General features: G+C 40.0%; 1 protein-coding gene across 1 annotated transcript in view; it reads right to left on the bottom strand.

Annotated features, from left to right (window-relative positions):
• Window positions 1–20,185, bottom strand: part of ANO6 (anoctamin 6) — an 80,116-nt gene that overhangs the window by 16,515 nt on the left and 43,416 nt on the right. The window contains exons 4-15 of the mRNA XM_064467752.1: window positions 16,325–16,390; window positions 14,424–14,702; window positions 13,975–14,088; window positions 12,011–12,126; window positions 11,444–11,578; window positions 10,050–10,155; window positions 8,720–8,780; window positions 5,209–5,354; window positions 3,671–3,748; window positions 1,932–2,157; window positions 892–1,061; window positions 228–325 (exon numbers count right to left, since the gene is read on the bottom strand). Of these exons, the coding sequence (XP_064323822.1) occupies window positions 228–325; window positions 892–1,061; window positions 1,932–2,157; window positions 3,671–3,748; window positions 5,209–5,354; window positions 8,720–8,780; window positions 10,050–10,155; window positions 11,444–11,578; window positions 12,011–12,126; window positions 13,975–14,088; window positions 14,424–14,702; window positions 16,325–16,390 (1,595 nt within the window). The remainder of the gene's footprint in view (window positions 1–227; window positions 326–891; window positions 1,062–1,931; window positions 2,158–3,670; window positions 3,749–5,208; window positions 5,355–8,719; window positions 8,781–10,049; window positions 10,156–11,443; window positions 11,579–12,010; window positions 12,127–13,974; window positions 14,089–14,423; window positions 14,703–16,324; window positions 16,391–20,185) is intronic.

The following is a 20,185-nucleotide window of genomic DNA, read 5'->3' as shown; positions in this document are numbered from 1 at the left end:
AGCATTTGTGATTAGAACTAGAATCAGTCAAAATGACAGGGACAGGAGCTCAGAGCTACCAGACCGAAAATATCCAAACTGTCTAAAAAGACCCCAAAAGACTATACTTATTCTTTCAGAATACAATACGTGCCTACCAAATTCAGTGACCAAATGCCTGAACATATCAAGCAAAAGCAGTATGTTTCAAATATGAAAGAGCAGATTACTTAATAATTTGAACTTACGGAAGAAGCACTTCTTGAATGTTGTTCCAGATTGCTTTACCTCCTACTATGATGGCAAGCTGAGTAGTGAGTTCAAGGAGACATCCGCCTGGATCACACTGAAGGTTGGGAGATACATGAAAAATTTTTGAAGTTGGGTAAACTTTCAGGAATGAATGAAGCATTTAAAGTAATGCATTCCTGTTTTATTATGATAACATTTCTTAAAGCAATCCAAGAAGACTATTTAAGCAAACCTTTCCAGTAATATATGCAAAAGCCACATATGGTCATAGGTGGTGGGTTGACAGGACACTAGTGAAAGAGTGAAACACCAGGTGAGGTCATGCAGCTCTGTACTGTGCTGTCACCAGGCGAGGGTCACGCAGCAGAACAGAAATGCTTCTACTGATGTTCTCCCCTTCCTCTCTGTGCTGATCCATGGGTTCTTGAACCATGGGAAATAACCTTGTCTGGTATGCGTAATACATTTCTAAGCCCAGCTGGTCTTGTGACGTATTCATTTATGCTAGGGGTTACTAAGGAGGCAATTGGCTTGGGAGGCAGTCACTTTTGAACCCTCATGTTAAATATGTACAACTATGTTATACACGCCTAACTGCAGCAGAATACCTGGACTACTGGCTCCTGCTGTTTAAAAACACACACCGTCATACATCCTTACCTCTTCATTGCGATACTTTCCTAGCCAATAAACTGGATTTCCAGGGTAACCTACAAATTTACCCTTAAAGAAGGCTATGTAGAAGCATGAAGAATAGTAGTTGACAAACTGGAACAAGAACATCTTTGTGGTCAGACTGTTTTCATATTCAGTCTGTGTCCTTGGAAGCTCTGCAATTAAAAAAAAAAAATGAAAAAAAAAGACCACCTACAAGTAACCTACAAGCTGCTTTAGAGACTCAGCTGGAAAAGTATGTGTATGTCTTGTATTCCTTAATAAGACTGAGAACATTATGAATTAGATTGTACATAATCTCCATGTATACTGTAACCATTATGTTAATTCTAAAACTCTATGTGTTATAGAAAGGAAAGAACTTGTTCCCTGACAATAAAGAAAAAAGAACAAGCAAAAATTCCAATAACTCAGGGGAAAAAAACCTCACCCAAATCCAGCACACTCATGAAAGATGCAAATGTAACACTTTGAACTGATGAAACAGTATATTAAAACACGGCGCTACTTCACACATCTGAAGTAAAATAGCTACGTTAATGTTGATGGCCTGGATATAAAGAATAATAATATTTGTGACTGTTTATCTATTTAATAACATGGGAATGGTATCTAGCTTTGGAACAGTGACCTTATTTCATTTATTTACAAGAAAATAGCTATTCTCCCCATAAACAAAAGCTAATGTAATTGAATGTGTTATGCATTACTGAACTGTTTTCATAAAGCTTGGTTATTGTAGTAATTTTATTTGCTTTGTCTGTTTCACAAGCACAAAACTGTAAACAATTGATCTTTCATGCTGGCTGTACAAGTTTTCAGGCAAAGAGCTGAATATCATATTCCTTTGATATTGAGAAGATCTGTATTTGAAAATTTCTCGATGGTACTGTGTGATTTGGTGGTAAAATTTTGAAATATGTGGCACAGGTGTTCATTTATTAGAGTTCTTATTATGCATATACATTCTATTTTTCCTTGCTATTTTACCGCAAGTTTCTATCTGAGGTACAGCAGCGGCATACCGAAGTCAGTAATCAGGATGGCCACTTTTTCATAGATGACATTGAGAACCATAATGACTATAAAGCTGATGAGTGAAGCAGTTACTGAAGTGGCTGTCTGCGGAGTCAGGTACTTGCGGATCGCCTCCGTTCCATTAACGTGCTGTGACAATGTGGAAGAAAATACCAGGAAAACCGAGAGCCTGTAGACAATGATTCCAATAACTGAAGCAATAATCAAAAGAATCTGCCAAAGGAACACAAGAAAGATGTTAATATTGAACCACTGGCTTTGGGAAAAAGTGAGTTTGAAATACTTTTTACAATAGGCAAAAGGAAACTGATTGTGTGCCTGTCATTCCATCGTGTAAGATGAGTGCAAGAGGATGCTCAAATAAGATAGAAGGCAATAAATTTAGAACCCATAAAAGAAGCCATTTTTTTCATGCAGCATAGTCAATCTGCAGGAAAGAAAAGAGAGGGTCTGGTTTATGACTAATAACAAAGTTTGTACCAATGTGAGCGAGGATAATGAGATGTGTAATCAGATCTTGCGCCCTGAGGCATGTGATGGAAGAAATCTCCCTCTGTTGACACAGGGCAATTCGCAGGATGCAAATGTACTAGCAGGTCTGCACTGATTATGGAGTGGGCTGTACCTTATCTTTCACATGATAATATTACAGACTACGGACCCCTCAAAGGAATAGGCAAATTTTAAGCCAAGTCATGTAATCTGCAGGGGTTGTAATAGTGATCGATGCACCCCCATCTTGCTTGCCATCTCCTCTCTTTCTGCTTCTCCTCCTGCTTTTTTTTATTGCTAGTTCTCTAGTTATTATTCAGATCGAGGTCCATAGAGCTGTGAATCTTTCTTTCACTACCTCTGCAAACTGCCATGAATCCACCTACCTCCCCGCTCACTGCACATAAGAGAGTGCAGTAACACAAATGACAAATCCAGACCAAATCTCTTCCCTTCAACCTGAAGTCCTGCCTATTTAAATCCAACAGCAAGCCAGTATTCTCTCCTTTGTGTTTCAGACGTGTTAACGTTGAGGTTCTCCTGGGCTGCCAGCCACCACTCTTTCTCCTATCTGTCTGCTATTACCTAGGATGAGGTCTTTTCCAGCTGCTTTTTGTGCTACAGGCAAGGAGGTCGCAGAGCATGCTAAAACACTGAGCTTTTCAAGGCAACCTCTCTGGGCATGCTCATGATGTTACATATTGTTTCATGGCTGACTGGACTACTTTCAAGTTTAAGCTGTAATTAAAGCAGCTGCTCTGGAAGATTAGAGAGCGCCCAGCTTTGCTCTGTTAAGTGAAACGAAAAACCTGAAAGAGGCCCAGGACTGGGAGACATGATATGGAAGCAAATGGCTGGAACAAGTAGGATAGAACCTGGCAGGGGGGAGAGCATATAAACTATAGTGTTTCCTTTCTCCTCCCCAAAAGCAAAGACATTTGTCTTAAAATAATTAGGGAAAAACCAGTGGACCACGTTCACAAGCATAACTCATAAGCTACACCTGCAGGATATTTTGGCACGTATTGTACTGACTGTACGCTAATGAGTATTCAGTGACTACAGTTACCTTCTCCATACGGGTCCATACCTTATGGGCTTGGTTTATGCATCAGATGGAAATCCAACTGAACCTGTTCCTTTGTTACCTTATGTTGAGCTCATGAGGATCTTTTTTTAGACATTTACTAGACAAGTGAATTCATGAGGTGAAAGAATAAGAGGGCAACTTTACCCAGAAGAAGACTGCACTTGTACAGAAAGTCATCCGTATGCACTTCCCACAGGCAGTGTATGGCACATGTTCTTCTTGCTGTAAAAGATTCAGAAACAGATTAAGGATGCACCCAATCTTTTCTTCATATTTTCTGGATGCTGCGCTTAAACCCTTCATGATATTGAAGGCAGAAAAAAGGAAAGGAGTCTCTGGTTTTGTTTCCTTTCCTGCTTTGTTGTCCTGGAAACTCACATTTATTCATGATTTCAAAAGCCTTGCCTGATTACGTGAGCCTTTTTTTTTGGCTGCCCATTGTAAGACAAAAATTACTTCCATAGAGGCTGAGTGTCCTCAGCTCTTACTGACTTCAGCTATGACAGGGTGCATAGTCCTTTTCAACGCACCCATCCTTCTTGGCTGATTATAGCATCCAAGGTCATTAGCTTCCAAACCTCATTGGCTAAAATTAGCAGGCACTAAAATTTTGGTCCTTGACCTCTGTATTTCTCAGTTTATCCCATAGAAACAATGGGATGGGTTTCCCAAGGAAAATGCCTACTTCAGTGTGGTGGTGTGAAAATTCACCGAGTCTTTATAGGATCTCTGAGAGTCTAAATCATTATGTTTTAGCATATTCTTCACTCTTTGAACTTTCTAGCTATGACTTTATACATTAAAGGTGGCACAGGTTTATAAGCTTTTAAAAAGAACCAGGTTTTGTGTAGTATGAGATATAAAAAGATCTATATAGTATAGTTCCAACTCTGGCAGTTAATTTTGGAACTTTCCAAGTGCCCTCTAATAAACATTAGTATAATGTGGATGGAATGTGAAAGCAATGCAAATGATCAGATAAATGTCAGGGTAATATATTGACAGAGAACAGTAAAAAGTGAAGCTGAGCTGCAGTGAGCTTCAGAAGCTGAAGCTACTCAAAATGTATAATAAATAGAGATCTAAACTAAGACCCTCATAAATATGAATCCTATTTCATTGAAATGAGGATTATCCTTGTCCTTGTGAGTTTGCTGTTATTAATCGTAATTGAACCCACATGCACTTAGCAACAGTACCTATTTATACATGTTTCAAACCGAAACATCTCTGGTTAAAAAAACAGTCTTGGCATGATATATAATGCAACATCTTTCCCTCTATTTCACCCCTTTTTCCTGATGCATTCTTAGGCAAAGATAGCAAATGCTCTCTGATTTTGGCCTCTGGCAGCAGCCCTGAATCATTTCTTGGGAGATTTAATAAAGTAGACTTAGTCTTCTAAGCTGGAGACGATGCCTACTTCTGTTTATTTATGACACAGGAACCTCAGCAGTGCAAGCTCCTCAAATGGGCAACTACTTTAAGGTGCCTACAGTTAGGTATAAATTCCCTCCCACACATCTGTACTTTATAAGTTCACTATATTCAAACCAGCTTATCAACTCATCTTGAATCACTGCTGATTTATACAGCTCCAGTCTAGATTCACCATTTTCATAGTGTCTTCTCAAAACATGTCTATTGCAGTAGCCATCACCAGTTACCAAAATATTCCTTACCTGTGTGATTTCATTCATTACTACATGAGTGCACCGAGCTTCGTATTCCGGACGAACTTGTTCTTCTTGCTCTAAGTACTCAACCGTGTCCCATTCATACTCCAGTTCAGCCTGCCGTCGCTTCCAAAACTCCAAAAACAAAGTAACTATCCAGAAGACAAACAAAGCGAGCAATACCACGTGAGTGTTGTACGCTGCTTGACCCGCTGGGCTATAACATGTGGCTCAGTTTTCCATACAGATTTCCACAGACATGGAAAAAAACCCTTATTGGCTAATGTGATGGTGAAAATAACTGGATCTACTTCTTTATGCAATTATTGCTTTGGATATATAGGTACTTTAATAGGAGATACATGGAGTAAATGGTGCTGTAATCACATGCTAAAGAATAAAGAGAAATTTACTTGCTTTCTGCCTAAGGCTAGAGTATGAGCACTTTGGATTTCGATTTCATATTATAGACTGTTTTTGAAAAAGTTTATCATGGGATATGTAAGAAAGAAGCTGGTTGGATAGGTGAAGACAAAATGCTGGGGAGTGCAGGACTGCTAGAAAAGAAGAACTCAGTATGCCAAAAATTGCCACAAGGAAAAGCTCATGTTCATTCAGTCCACAATTTTTGTGCAGACAAGTTATCAGTTTGCAAACTACAAGAGTCAACGATGGTTCAGGTAAAGCAGTTGAAACACAGCTATATTTCCTCTCCTGGTAGCACGAATATGAAGGGGCTGCAGCTCTTTGTGAATAGCATGGAGCTTAGAAACTCTCTGGGCTGGGTCAGCAATTTCCTTGGAGGGTGCTCCTACAATTGGAAGCACTGAGGGACCAGGTACACAGGTGCCTAAGTGGTACTGGCTAGACATGAATCCGGCCACACTCCTTACCTTGGCCGGAGACACGATGCAGGTAGATCTGGCAGCTGAGGCAGTGACAGGCCCAGCTCAGAAGGCTGGGCAGAGCTCAGGATGGTGGGTGTCAGCACCACACTCCCCAGTGCACCAGGATGCTTTATTACTGAAGACAGTGCATCCTCAGATTAAATGAGCGGTGTGGCTCTGCAGCACCGCCTCCAGGAGGAGTTGGTATCCTGTCACTGCACTCCTCATTACTCCCATTGTCTGGGAGCAATTAGCCATAAAATTGGGTTTTAAAAATTAGTTTGGCCCCTCATCCTGAATGATGAAACATCGATGGCATGCAGTTACAAGTCCAAACATTAAAGGTTATTTCCAAAACCAGGTGTGGTCAATAAACCCCAAACTGAAGCATTTAAAACCCAGAAAACTCCATGGGCTGGGCTGTGAGATGACCTTGGCATCTGCGCACAGGCAAAACCCCAGGAAACCCTCCTCCCCTGATTATTCAGGGGCCTCTTTCACAAGAACTTTCCCCGCTACTTCATGCTTAGAGACTCAAAGGCCATTCCAAGCAGAGGGCCAGAGGATCACATCTGCTTTCTCCTGCAGAGCAGGGAGATCAGCCTTCCCTAAACCTCTAACTGCTGCCCAGCCCAAATCACGGGAAGCTACAGGCTATACTGATTTGCTCCAGCTGCAAATCCAGCTGCTGCTGGGGAGTCCAGAAGTCCAGGGCCTCCTTCTGTGAGAGCCTCTGGATTAACACTGAAAGAAGGGCATACAACATGGGGACAGCCGCAATACAAAGAAAACTTCTACTAGCTAAAAAAAGCCAGCAGCCAAGTTGCGTCTTTCAGTGCAGAAAAGGAGCTGCTGCTGGATTTGACATTTTCCTTTTATTTTGAATCAGCATTTTTTTAACAGTGGAAACAAATGACATTTCAGAGTCAGGAGATCTGAGTGTTAATTCTACCTCACATTGGTAATTTGTGGTGTCCCCTTTTGCATGTCCCTCAACGCTGCCATTCAGCATGGCCCAGGTATCCTGCCTCTGAAGCTGTGTCACCAAGGACTGAAGAGAAATGCCTCCATTAGAGAATATTTACTTAACTGATCTTGCTCAGAGAGGGGACCCAGTGGTGGCAACAAGTGAAGCAGAAGCTGCCTCTTGTTCATGACCTTTACCAGTCTAGTCATACCATCATGGGAGAAGTGGCAGAAGTGTTGGTCCAGAGCATTAATATATAGAGGACTAACTCCTGAGGCCAAATTCCCTGGTGTTTTATAGTGCTTTAAGACCTTTGAAGGGAACACACTAAAAAAATATCTGCAATTACTAAGGGTGTATTAAGGATAATGATGCAATAATAGATCTAAAACTTGCTTTGGACCAGGAGGTCTACAAAAGTATTAGAACAAGATGAAAGTTACAGCTGGAATTGCAGCAGGACCATGGGTTATTTGTATTCAGTACAGTTTTGACTGAATTTCTGTAATACAATTCACCACTTTATATAGTGGACTTATGACAAGAATACTAATAGACCTTGCAGCCATCACTATAACCATGCAGCTTAACTTTGTAATTATTACTCTTGGAACCATTCTTCAAAACAGGAAACACAATTTTAATTAAAAAGCAAACTGCGAATAAATTAACTATTCAGACGACAGGAGAAGATTACATTTCATTAATATAAAACTTTTAATTTTCTTTTATTTAGAGAATTTCCTGCTGGTATTTTGATTTTAACATATGTTTTGAACAAAATCTTTTTGAAATTATATGTTTCATCTTACATTTCTTTAAAGCAGTAGCTATTTTGAAGCACTTTAAGTCATCATAGAAAAATAAAAACACAATGTGTTTTACAAAGAAAGAAAATTCTATATTCTTGTCAGCCTACATATGAATTAAATATGCTACAGGAGTTATTTTCTCTGTAGTATCCTGTATACAGACCTAGCATTGAACTTATTTTGGTAATTTCCAGATAAGACAGTGCAATAAAGGTTGTTTAATAAAGTTGCTAATATGAATAAATGAAACCATTTCTGGGTAAATAAACCTTGCCTATTCCCTTGGATACAGCACCAAGCAGTTTCACCCATGGGAAACATCCTGGTTTCAGATACATTTTCTCTGCTAAAAGATATATCTAGTGCTTGTAACTACTATAATTTTAACAATCATTTTCTTAAATAAAGCCAGGAGGAAAAAATTCCTGGGAAATATAATAAATGACTATTTTTCAATTGCCTTGTGCAGTCACACAGCTGTTAATAGGCACAGGCAGCTCCAGAACTCATTGGAAAAAATCCAGCTCCTCTGCCAGATATAGTTAACCATGTGGCTGGCTCCTGCTGGATGAACACGAGGCAGCTCTAATCACTTCTCTCAGACTTTTCTCCGAGTCAAATGAAACAAAACAGACACTGAAGACCAACTTTAAGTTCTACAGTTTTTTTGTTTTCTTACGATGCTAAAAAACAGTTCCTGTGAATGTACGTATCTTCTATGGAACTACGTACTAATGAATACCTGAGTGCTAGAAAATAAAGTTGCTGCAAATTTATCCATGTTTTCTTGGTTAATGTTGGAAGCTTAGCCAAAATTAGATGACAAGCCACAGTTTTTGAAATCGACTTACCCCATATTCCCATAAATACTGCAAACACCAGTGTTCCAAAGCTATCAAATATACACAGTTTCTGGAAAAATGGAAAAGAAAAAAAATGCTTAAAATAGATTTTTTTTTTTTTCTTCTACACTGACCCAGAATAGAAGCTGCTTACTGAATATATTAATTTTTAGCTTTTATGTAGTTCAATAAACAATCTTTATTGATAGTGTTTCCTCAATTTCTGTCGATGTACAATACCTTCCAGTAAATTAAGAAAATTAAATGCAATGCCCAGAATTAAAAATATAAGCCAAATATGCGGCAAGAGGACAGTAAAATGGTGTGCTGTTAGACTTCCTTCCATCTGTTGCATAGGAAGAGGAAAAAGAGTGCTTCTGGTCTGGGAACTCGGTATAGAGTTATGTATTTTTAATACAGCCACAAAAAGGTAATGGACACATCTGGTTCTCATAAGCAGGATGACAAATCAAGCTAGTTAGCAAAAACACGTTCTGATGAGATACCTCTGTGGTCACAATTTGCCTTTTCTTTCCATCATAGCCTTTTCCCTGTATTCTTATTTCTTTTACCCTTTAAGTGTGCTGAAGCAACACATTAAAGCTGGGCAAAATATTTTTGATGAACAGCTGAAAAATTGCAGGTTTGGGAGTAACTGAATCTATGGAAAGGAATGACAAAAGGCTAAAATTAGCCTAGTGAGACAGGTTAATGGAGAAAGACAGACAGGTTCCTCTAGTCAGGAACTCAGAGCATGAGTCTGACCCTGTCATGACTAACAGGACACGGCTGTGTCACATCTTCTGTCATGGCCCACATCAGCATCTCCATGTACCCATCTTGTCTTTGACAAATTGGGTCAAATTCAAGGCACGGATCCAGATAACTTCTTTGGGAGGGGGAGGGGACAGGATTTAGAAATGTCAAAACATGCTTTTAACATTTCCTTAGCAAAATTGATTCAGAGCTACTGAATCAAGATTTTAGTAACTGACCACGGGTTCTCTTTTTTTGTCCCCATAAAGAACAAAGTACCCCAAAACAAAACCAAATGGTTTAATTTTTTATTAACCCCCCCTGTTATTCTCATATCAAATACTTGGGGGCTATGTGAAAATAAAAACTAAAAAAACCCAAATTTTTTCATCTTAGATCAAGCAGAGCAAGTATTGTTGTTTCTGCTTTTCAAAATTCAGTCACTATTAAAAGGCACAACTGTTTGCACAGTTCTAGCAATTCTGGAGGACATTAGTGGAGGAACAACATTGTTTTATATGTAGTACAAGAGAAAGTGCAACTAAAGTTCAATGGCATGTCTATAAGCTGTAAATGTAGTTACCTTGGACGATTCACAAGTGATGGTGAGGTTCCAGTAGGTACATACTTTATCACACTGAGGGCACATTATGATATTACCTCCTATGTTGGGATCACATACTTCTTGGCTAAAAACAAAACTAGTCAGTCACTCACCAACACTAAATTCTTTAGTCCTTTTTCACACATGACGACAGTGCAATAATCTCAGGGAAATGAGAAATAATTTACCAGCGATCTGCTCTCAAGAATTTCCCCCCCTCCCCTGGCAACATATTCTTAGTCCTTATCTCAAAAAGGGATGACATGAGGGGAAAATAATTTTGATCCCTTTTAAGCGGTGGTAATTCACAAAACAGCTCACATTAAAAAAGAAACAACTCTTCAAAGATCTCACGCTCTTAGTTAGGAAACCCACACTTGCATGCTCACGTGGGCTATCATAGCAAGTCTGAGGGGAGAAGGAAGAGGAACACTGCCTACCAGAGCACGGGATAACCGCAGAAGTGAAATGGCTACCTAGTCCCTGAGGTCTTCTAAGGAGGATCAGAGTGGAAAACATGCAGAGGAGGGCTGCTAGGGTGATTCAAGGAATGGCAGATCTGTCTCCTAAGAGACAGCAAAAAAATTTGGCTTATCTAACCTAGTACGGTGGAGGCTGAAAGGTGATGTAATTCCTTTCTGTAAATACATCAGTGGGGTAAACACCAGGGAGGGAGATGAAGTACTTAACTAAATACTGGCATAAGACCAGGTGGCTACAAATTGGCCACAGGAGTGGAGCTTTTGGTGTGTTTTGCAAAGATGAACACCCTTCCTGAAGTGGGCATATAGTGTGATGGCCTGCAGAGGATTTGGCACAATGACTCAGGAAAAAACACCTGGGTCATTGTGCCATGGTTGAGTTTCATCATGCTGGGGTGAGGGAATCTGTGTCATGACTATGTCTCTCCTCCCAGCATACCCTGGCAGCTGAAGCCCCCTGTGTTGTTTCTCTTCCTCTGGTCTTCTCTCAAAAGAGAGGAAAGACATTTTGGGGGTTTTATCAAAGCCTGTGGATATCTGCTTTAAGGATTACCAGAGTAAAAATGATGTGTTATGGCACTTTGTATTGACTTCTGACTGTCACTCTTTTCTATGTGTTTCTACACTAGGTGTGGTGAACCTAGTACAAAACATAAATAAAATGATGAAGTAACAAACTCCCAGATATCTATCGCTGTAATGGTCCATGGACATCCATTACTCTTCTAGCTCACATTTTATGCCTTTACTTTCAAAACCACAACTGTTGCTTTCTTAAACCTTTTCATTTTGCCTCTTTTATTATGCAGTGTCTTGCAAACCCTATACAGCCCCCTCTGCAGGGGACTGATTAAAATTGCACGTAATATTAAAATAGGCCTGATCAGGTACCTCCATGTGCAGTCGTCCTTTCTCAGGCATCCATACAGAAAGCAGCCAACTCCTACAACTGCAGCCACGATCAGCATATTAGTGTAAAAGCCCAGCCAAGCAAAGTAGATTCCAATTTTCTCTCCATAGTATTTCCTGTAGAGGGGAGAGGGTTTTTCTGAAATGCAAGTAAATTCACATTTCTGTTTTAAATGGCTCATCATTTCAGACATTTTGTGCCAACTCGTATTGTCATATTCCTCTGGTTTGAACTCTGGGATTGCAGAAGTATTACAGCTGGGTATTTTTATCACCATTTTATGCTTTTATAAGAGGATAGGAAGAGGAAAAAAGAAAGGAAAAAGAGAGAAAGATCATACCTTGCAAAGAAAAATTTTAAGTGGTTGCCTTTTCATGAATTGATTTATCATGAAACTGTGCTCAGTAAGTGCTCCCATGCATGAGCTGATACGGGTGTATGCACCTGCCTTCTGTACTGAGCTGTGCGCCTTTTGACAGCTGCAAAATCAGACTGGTTATGTAAATTCCCAGTTCCCTCTGCATTAGGGCAGCCCCAGTCATACCAACCTGATGAAATCCAGGGGTTGCAGTTTGAAAATGTTTTTAGGATGAGCCCATTCTCTGTAGAGAAGGTATCGTTCACTTGGGCAGTCAGGATCAGTTGACAGGTGCCTAAAACTAGACTGCAAAACAGAAAGGATGAGAAGAAGATACCATTAATTTAACCAGTGCAGCTCAGCTCTCATCTCCACAGACCCCGTGCCATGTAGCCAGGGCCTGGAACAGCCTTTTTGCCCAGTCTCACTGCAAGCCAGGTAATGGAGCAGGATGGCAGCTCTGGGAGTGCACCAGGATTCAGGATAGAAGGTTGTCAGAAAGGCACCGAGTGCTAAAAGCAAATGCTTTACATATGTGAGTTGAAAATAACAGAGACTCATCATGAACTTAAATCTAATCACATGTCAGTGACTTGGCACTTAGGAATAGAAAACAGAAAAGGATCTATTGTAATTAGAGAACAGGACTGAATTAAAATGGATTTTAAGTAGCTCTAACATGCTAACATGCTTTGCTTCAAAATAATATTGTACTGGAACGAAGGCTGGAAAGTCTGAGGGATAAATACAGGGTTTCTAGTCTCTGTTTTAAATTTAAAAGAGTTCACATGGAGATAATCCTTGTGGTTTTTATAAGATTATTTGAAAACCTATTTCAATAAAGCCTGTCTTATTCAAGGGAATTTTCCATTCTATATCTGTGATGCAAGAAGACAAGTGACATTTGTAGGAATCTATAGGCTACTTTTGGTTTTCAGGGTAGCTGTGATATATAATTTTAATTGTATAAAAAGACAGTCATTAATTACGAGGCATACTGAGTCCAAATCCCCCATGCCATGATAGAAATAGCCTGCAAGGCAGGTTTTAAATCTTTAAAAGGAAACCTTAAAAATGGATAGTCACAAATGATATTAATTCTATCCTGTAAAGCTTTGGGTTACTTACAAGAAACATGATTTGTCTTGATTCTGCCTTAAAGATTTCTTTGAAATCCTTGGAGGCCTCCTGAATAATTTAAGCAGAGTCCAAACAGCTGAAGCAGTTCTGACTGCCTGTGTTCTCAGTGTCTTCTCAAAAGAACACACCTCAGACTCTGAATGGTGGCTCGGATGGGCGGGAGGTGTGGAGGTGTGGGTATATAATAGATATAATGCAAAAAAACAGCCCTCAGTCTTTGCTTACTGTACCCTGTTTGCATTCTCACATGGAGTTTTTCCTTATCAAATACTCTGAAATTTGGGTTTTTTCCTCCTTCATTTTCTTTTTCTGTGCTATTGCTACCCTTTGTATGTAAAATGATTTTCAGTATAACTTGCTTCTTTAAATGATATACTTGAAAAATCTTCAGAAGTGTAGACACAAAAGCTGTATTTCTTATCATTGCAGGATGAAATGCAACCCAGTCCACATGACTCTGACATCACCTGCGAGGTGTTGCACTGGCTGGACAGAGTCTTCCTGCAGAAACTGAGTTTCCCTGCACGTATGTCACAATGTTTAGGAACTGTGGGAATGTTTCTCACTGTGTGAGACTGTCATACACCCTAAGAGGTGATTTGTATCCTACAGCTTTTTAAAAAATGTTCATATTTGATATGAACTTTAATACTGAAAAACTGAGCACTAACAAAAGGAACAATGTTAAAATTGATTTAGAACTGATAATACAGTGCACCATGGGAACTATTACTCAGGTCAGGCACTTTACTGAACTACATCTCCCAGAGAATACAAGGTTAACACCTCCTAAATGAAAAATGTTGGGTTTCAGTTATAGAGCCACATTTTTAACCAACAGTGCTTTTGAAGAAAATCTCTTTAGCCAATCTATGTCCTATTCTCCTATGTGGATATAATAACCAGTCAAGGAGTAAGGCAATCAATAGTGCTTGTACATTTTGATATAAACCCTGCAGATATAGTTCAGACCTCTATTTCAAAATATATTTTAGTTACAAGCACTGGACTTACGTCATGAAGGGGAAATGCTGCTTTGTAGATTCCAGCGTCCAGTAATTTGTTAATGCCAAACTTTTTCACATTGTTTTTAGTTGTATATTCCACACGGGACAGGATAAAATGAACCTGAAATATAGAAAAGATTTTTGTGTCTCTTGCAACCTGAAAGTCTACCTGTTTCAGCATATAATCGAGGTAGGAAAGGGTAAGCAGTGCAGGCAAATTAATTGCACAGAGTATATGAACCATTCAAATCCTGCTTTAAATTTAGGTAGAACAGAAATGGGTCAACTGTAAAGCATGTTTTCCTTCTGGACCGTCCAGGCTGTCTCATAAATGACACAGGACATCCCAAATATTTCTAGTTTTTCAGGATGCTTTCATGAAGATAATTGCACTGATTTGATTACAGGAATCTTTTCTTGTTAAGATTAAATACTAGAAATACTCCATGGACTTACAATTCGGCTTCTAGTGGCAGGATTGAAAAAAGTGTCTTTGTCTTGAATATAAAAGTTGGACAAATGTTCCTTTCGAAAAGGGGCGGTGAAAAACTCTTGCTCAGGTTTGATGATGTTTTCGTCCACACTGAAGAGTCTACTAAACCAGTTGAAAGTTGAGTCTCGAGTTTTCAGGTCATTGGGTTGCAGAGGCAATTTGATATGCATAACCTCGGCGTATGTGCACAGCACTTCCCAAGGTGCATGGACTTTCACGAAAACTAGTTTTTCATCCAAAACCTAAAATGAAAGAATATTAAAAATACATGTGTGAGAAAATGAAAGCAAAGGATTTTTCATAACACTTCTTAAACTATCCAGAATTTTTTTTCTCCTTACAGCTCATACAGCTCATAGATGACCTATTCAAGATTGCATTCTTTGTCCATCTCAGCGAATGCATCATTAGCTTTGTAAAAGCACTGACATGAGGTGGAAACACTTGGGCATATAACGGCATATAAGGAGATATAAAGGCATGCAAAAGCGTATAAAAAAGCTAAATGTTCCCTTAATGCTTAATGTTTACGTCCCTGCAAAGTATTTTACAAAGCAATTTAAGTTTAACAAAACTTCCCCCACATGGGTTAATTAGGAGTGTTTGTACTTGTAGCCTGGCAGGGCAGCTGTGGCTTCAGAGCTGCCGGTGACACCCCAGCAGTTCAAGTACAACTCCAGGGTGACGTGACTTCATGGAAGCAGGCACCCATGGGTGCTCCTGGGGAACATGAATTCCCAGCTTTGTAGGGAGAATGGGAAGAGGGAAAGGGGAATCAGCTGAGACTATTGAAAAAGGCAGCACAGGGCACATCTGCTCCCAGTTGCACACCCAAACTAGCACCAGTACGCAGTGGGAATCCTGACTCTTGGCTCCTGTCTGCACACCACCTCTAAGCCTTCTATTGATGTCCTGCATTAGTGAGTCTCAGCCACACAAAATTACATTATGCAGCTTGTTGGCTTAGGAACATCAGTTAGATATCTGATCTAGCCTGGGGAAACTTCCGGTTTCAAAAGTTTTTCAGTCATGATCACAGCAGAGTTATCAAAAAATGCAAAATGCAAGTATAGCAACAGGTCCGTGTCAGACTTCCAGCAAGCAGTTTACTTTCTTATGAATGTGAAGAGCCAGAATGCATCCTTGGATGTGCAGCAGGAGCTCTTACTGCAGAAATCAAATAAATATCATGATGCCATGGATTCTGAGTCTAATTTGGGAGGAAGGGGCAGAATGACCTTTTCTGGAGCTCACTATAGACTACCAAATGACAGTAATTTTAAACTGGAAGTGATTGTCCTGGACAGGGAGACCCAGATGGAGTGCTGCAGCCCTGCAGGGCAAGAAGGAAAGGGGCTCTGAGGGGCTTTAACCCAACCTGCAAGAGATAGCAGCTCTGGCAGCTCGTGTGCATTATCACAGCACTCGTGAAATGCCCACAGGTGACTTCACAGACCAAAATGTACAAAGCGTGACAGTTACAACTGTTTGCACTGTGCCAGGCCCTGCGAGAAGTGGGGTCATGTGCAGGAGCCCTGTGCTGCTCTCCTGGCAGGGAAGTTCTGCCTCGGACACCCACTGGCTTCCCACACGTCCTACGCAGCCAGAGTAGGGGGAAAACCACTCCTCAGTGTGTAGCAGTAATTTTTATCTTCCAAGAGCTGGGCAAACACAACCTATTTAAACTCCCCGGTCCCCATCTTTTACTTTGCAGAGGAAGCAACAGACACAAAGTTAAAAGATTTCACGAGATCAAGAGATGCTACTGATGGAAAAAAGGTGGGCCTTTCATATATCCAGTTTCCTTATTCCCATAGGGGCAGCTTTGCTCTCAAACACAGCCGATCACACAGAGAACACTCACCGATCTTGTTGCTTCAAGTTGCAAGCCGTTCGTTATCAGTTTTGATTCGTATGCTTGCCTCTTCCTCTGTTAAAAGGTATTGATCACTGTAAAACATCTGTTTCAAATCTCACAAATACGTATGCATAGAGGAATGGAATTGCCTCCCAAAACGAAGATTTGTTGGGTCGTTATCTCTATAGCCACTTGACAGCTACTGTTGTGATAGGTACAGTCTTACCTACTAATCCAGATCAGGCTTTTTGTCTGATAAGCAATATTGCCCTCAAATGCAACTGTGGAGAATTCACCGTTTCTGGTACATTACAGAGGTAAAAATGAGCCCCAGATTTTGAGAGCAACTACCCCTGAAACTTGTGATCTCCTTCACCTTTAGTGACTAATTGAACTACTGACTGCAGCCTCCCACCTATCATTAATCTACCCTTTACAAAGTCTTAATCTCAAGGGCTTTCCATCCCATTTTCCTTCCAGCACCTTGTAACTATATTCTTCTTTCACAGTAATCATGTGAGTTCACACAGTGTTTCAAACTGTAGTAGCCCCCTACATTTTAGCACATGGATAAGCATCCCCAAAGGAAGAAGCCGAGCGCTGTTGCACTTCTAGAGTCAGTGGCGCTCTTCTGGGAGCATTCAACGTCCCCAGAGGACATGATAGGTTTTCCTCAGTAAAGATGAAATTCACAGATCATTTTTAATTTCACTTCACAGTTACCAGCACTTGGCAGGTGGTAAGTTACAAAAAATATGAAATGTTTTCACAATATTGAATTTGCTTCTCCACACACATGACCTCCCCTCAAAAAGCAGAGACAAGCCGCCCCTCTCCCTCAAAATACACAAATCCATATGGGATTTATAAGAAATTTTGAAACTTCATGTGAAGTAATCCGATTTGAAAGTTATCTGCATCAACTGGATAGCTCTCCAATGAGCTATTTGTTTATATAAGTCAAGTGTAGCCAGCTCTCCCTGGCCTACAGACTATATGTCAAAATACCAGCACGAGTAAGGGGGAGCACCTGTAGGCAGCTGGGGCTGGGGTGGGGTGGTGCTTCTGTGAACAGTTTGCCAGAAGGGGATGACATTAATGCACTGGGCTGATGGCTTTATGCTAGGCTAGGCATGCGAGGTTCTCAGAGTGACTTGGTGATACTACTTTCTTACTCCTAGATTGCTTTCATGACACTGGCCAAGTTTTCAGTTGTTTATATGCCCTGTGCTTAAAGGATTCTGCACCTACCACTACAGGAACTTAAAAGAAGAATCGTCCAACAGTTTCTGTCACCTGGTTCTCTATAGCCAGTCTAACTACTTTAAGATCTGTGCTTAAGATCCAGGCCTGTTGCTACTGTGAGGGACCAGAGGCAATGAATGACCCTTTAGATAAAATCTTAGGAACTTTGATAGGTACATGGAAACTGGTCTTCAGGACTAGACACAAGACCTACTCACTCTAGGGGGCAAAAAATGGATGCTTCAGCAAAAAGAGCAAAAATCTTCAGGAATTCCACAGGAACAGGTCAGTTGTATCTCCACATAGGTTTCATCCAGTTCTTTAATGTTTAAAGACTGTTGTAAGTAAATCTCCAAAGCAGAAAAAACCTATTTTTCCAAAACTCTAGCAGTTTTGGAATTAATAATTATAAAACTGAAAAATAATATAAACAGCCTACCCCATTTATACTTTGTTAGTTCTCATCTGCAGCACCTACATGTGGCAATGGTCATGATGGACTAATTTCATATTTTGTTAAAAGTTATTTATTTTATCTGTTTTGGGTTTTCTGCGTTTTTAGTCTAGTGAATATCGCCTTTTTCTCAGGTTAGGGACAGGAAGAGCCAAATCTTTCAATCTGTTTTCTCCTTTCATCAATACTTGTCACATTTCTCCTTATTACTCTCTTTTCTGAGGATAAAACCACAATCCCAAACTTTGATAGCGCTCTTCATGGAGGTGCCTCTCCATGTCCCATTAACCCACTTGTTTATTGGTGACAATATAATGCTCTTTATATTTTTTCATTGTGTATATAACCCTGTGTGTGTATATATATGTAATGTGCACATTTATAACATGTTGTATATAACTAATACTATCTATTATCTAGAATTCTGATGGAAGCTGAACCTTGAAAAGGACACTTAATACAGCTGTTTCCTGTGACATCTAAGTCTCTTCCTTGTACTACCAGCGCTAACTTAAAATTCCAAATGTGAATGAGTTTTCTCCTTGCAGTAAAGTATTTCCTTGTGTTTTTCAATGTTTCATAGGTAATAGTGCTCCCCATTCTCCTTCAAAGCTAAAGGTTCATTGTCGTCTTGGCTTCTGACTAAACTACATAATTATTTCCTCTGCAATTTTCATCATTTCATAACACAATCCCCAAACCAGATCATTAATATATGCAGCACACAACACAGGATTTGTTTGTTCCTCCACTATTAACCCTTTTGCTGTTTCAACCTACCTCTTTGCTTCTTCCGTATTCACACAGGCCTTTGTAAGGTGAATAATACTGAATAATGAAAATATTTCAACCTGAGTTTTGCTTTGTTTCAGCAAATTAAAAAAACCAGGGAGCTAAATACCTGTTTCATTTCTTCCTAAATAGCACAAAGATGGATGCAGGGCAATTCTCATTTGTAGAAGTCTACTACTTTTTTTTTAATCTTGCCATTCAGAATACTTTAATAATTTATTATGGCAAGGAGTTCCCCAAATTAATTTTGCCTTCAATTTCTTACAGGAATGTTGACAATATTAAGGTTTCTAATAATGCATTAATGCCAGTAGTGAGAAACAAAGCCCCTGGGAGGCTTTGCTAATTAGGGCCTTTGCTATTTTACATAAATGATTGAATTATGCGTATGATGATCTATCGAGGAGCTAGACTTTTACCCAGAGGAGTCTGTAGTAGTTTTGCATTGACTGGGGAATACGGCATGAAGATGTGACAGCTTATTGGGCTGGAAGGTGGAGACTGGCCAAAGTTTATTTTAGTATCTGGCATTCTGCTCAGCTACCTGCAAGGCTAAGCTGAAATACTAATGTAATGATGGTGATGCTGCTGATCCAAACCTGACATAGATTTTGGTGATTGAATGGCTAGCCAATAGCCTAAGACACTACAGGATGCATAATCAAATACAATCTTAAGAAAGTGAAGCATAGTGTAAGTAAATGCCAACTATGACAGGCATGTAGCAGGGTTAGCTCTTGGTAGCTGCTTTTTCACCACAATGCTTTCAATGTCTTGCCAAGCTGAGGAGAATAACAAGGCTGTGGGTCTGGAAATTGGTAGCAGACCACTAGCAGTTTTTGTCCGTGTTTTGTAAATAGTAGGGAGCGCTTGCTTTGATTACAGTGACAGAAGAATGCCAACTCATATTTTTCGTGCAAAGAGAAAAGTTCCCCACAACAATACCCATGTGGCGTCAGGGGAAAAATCCTAACAAGGAAGGAGTGCTTGAATAGCCACCTCTGCCTTACCTGACAGGCAACAGATAAATCACAGTCAATAAGAGAAAGAGCATGGGGCCCAAAGTCTCCCCCATGGAAATCAGCTAAAGGGAGTGGAGAGGATCACTGTATCAATATTAGCTGCCAACTGTCACAGTTTCTTTGATTGTATTTGGAAGCTTTTCTGAAAGTCCCAGCTGTCAGCACCAGGAAATTAATTGATTGAGAAGCTCTGCTTCTGTAAGCTTCTTTCCCTTATGTTTGAAGGTAATCATAAAATTGTGAAGCAGAATGTGCTATAAGGGCTGACACAAAAAAAGCAAACCCAAAGAACTCAAATACGTATTTTCTGAGATACCCTCTGATTTTAAGCCAGACTCGTGATTTTCTGAAACC

This window comes from Phalacrocorax carbo, chromosome 1, assembly GCF_963921805.1.
Source record: "Phalacrocorax carbo chromosome 1, bPhaCar2.1, whole genome shotgun sequence".
Taxonomy (NCBI): domain Eukaryota; kingdom Metazoa; phylum Chordata; class Aves; order Suliformes; family Phalacrocoracidae; genus Phalacrocorax; species Phalacrocorax carbo.
The sequence above is the reverse complement of the archived record's forward strand: the minus strand, read 5'-3'. Positions and strand labels throughout refer to the sequence as shown.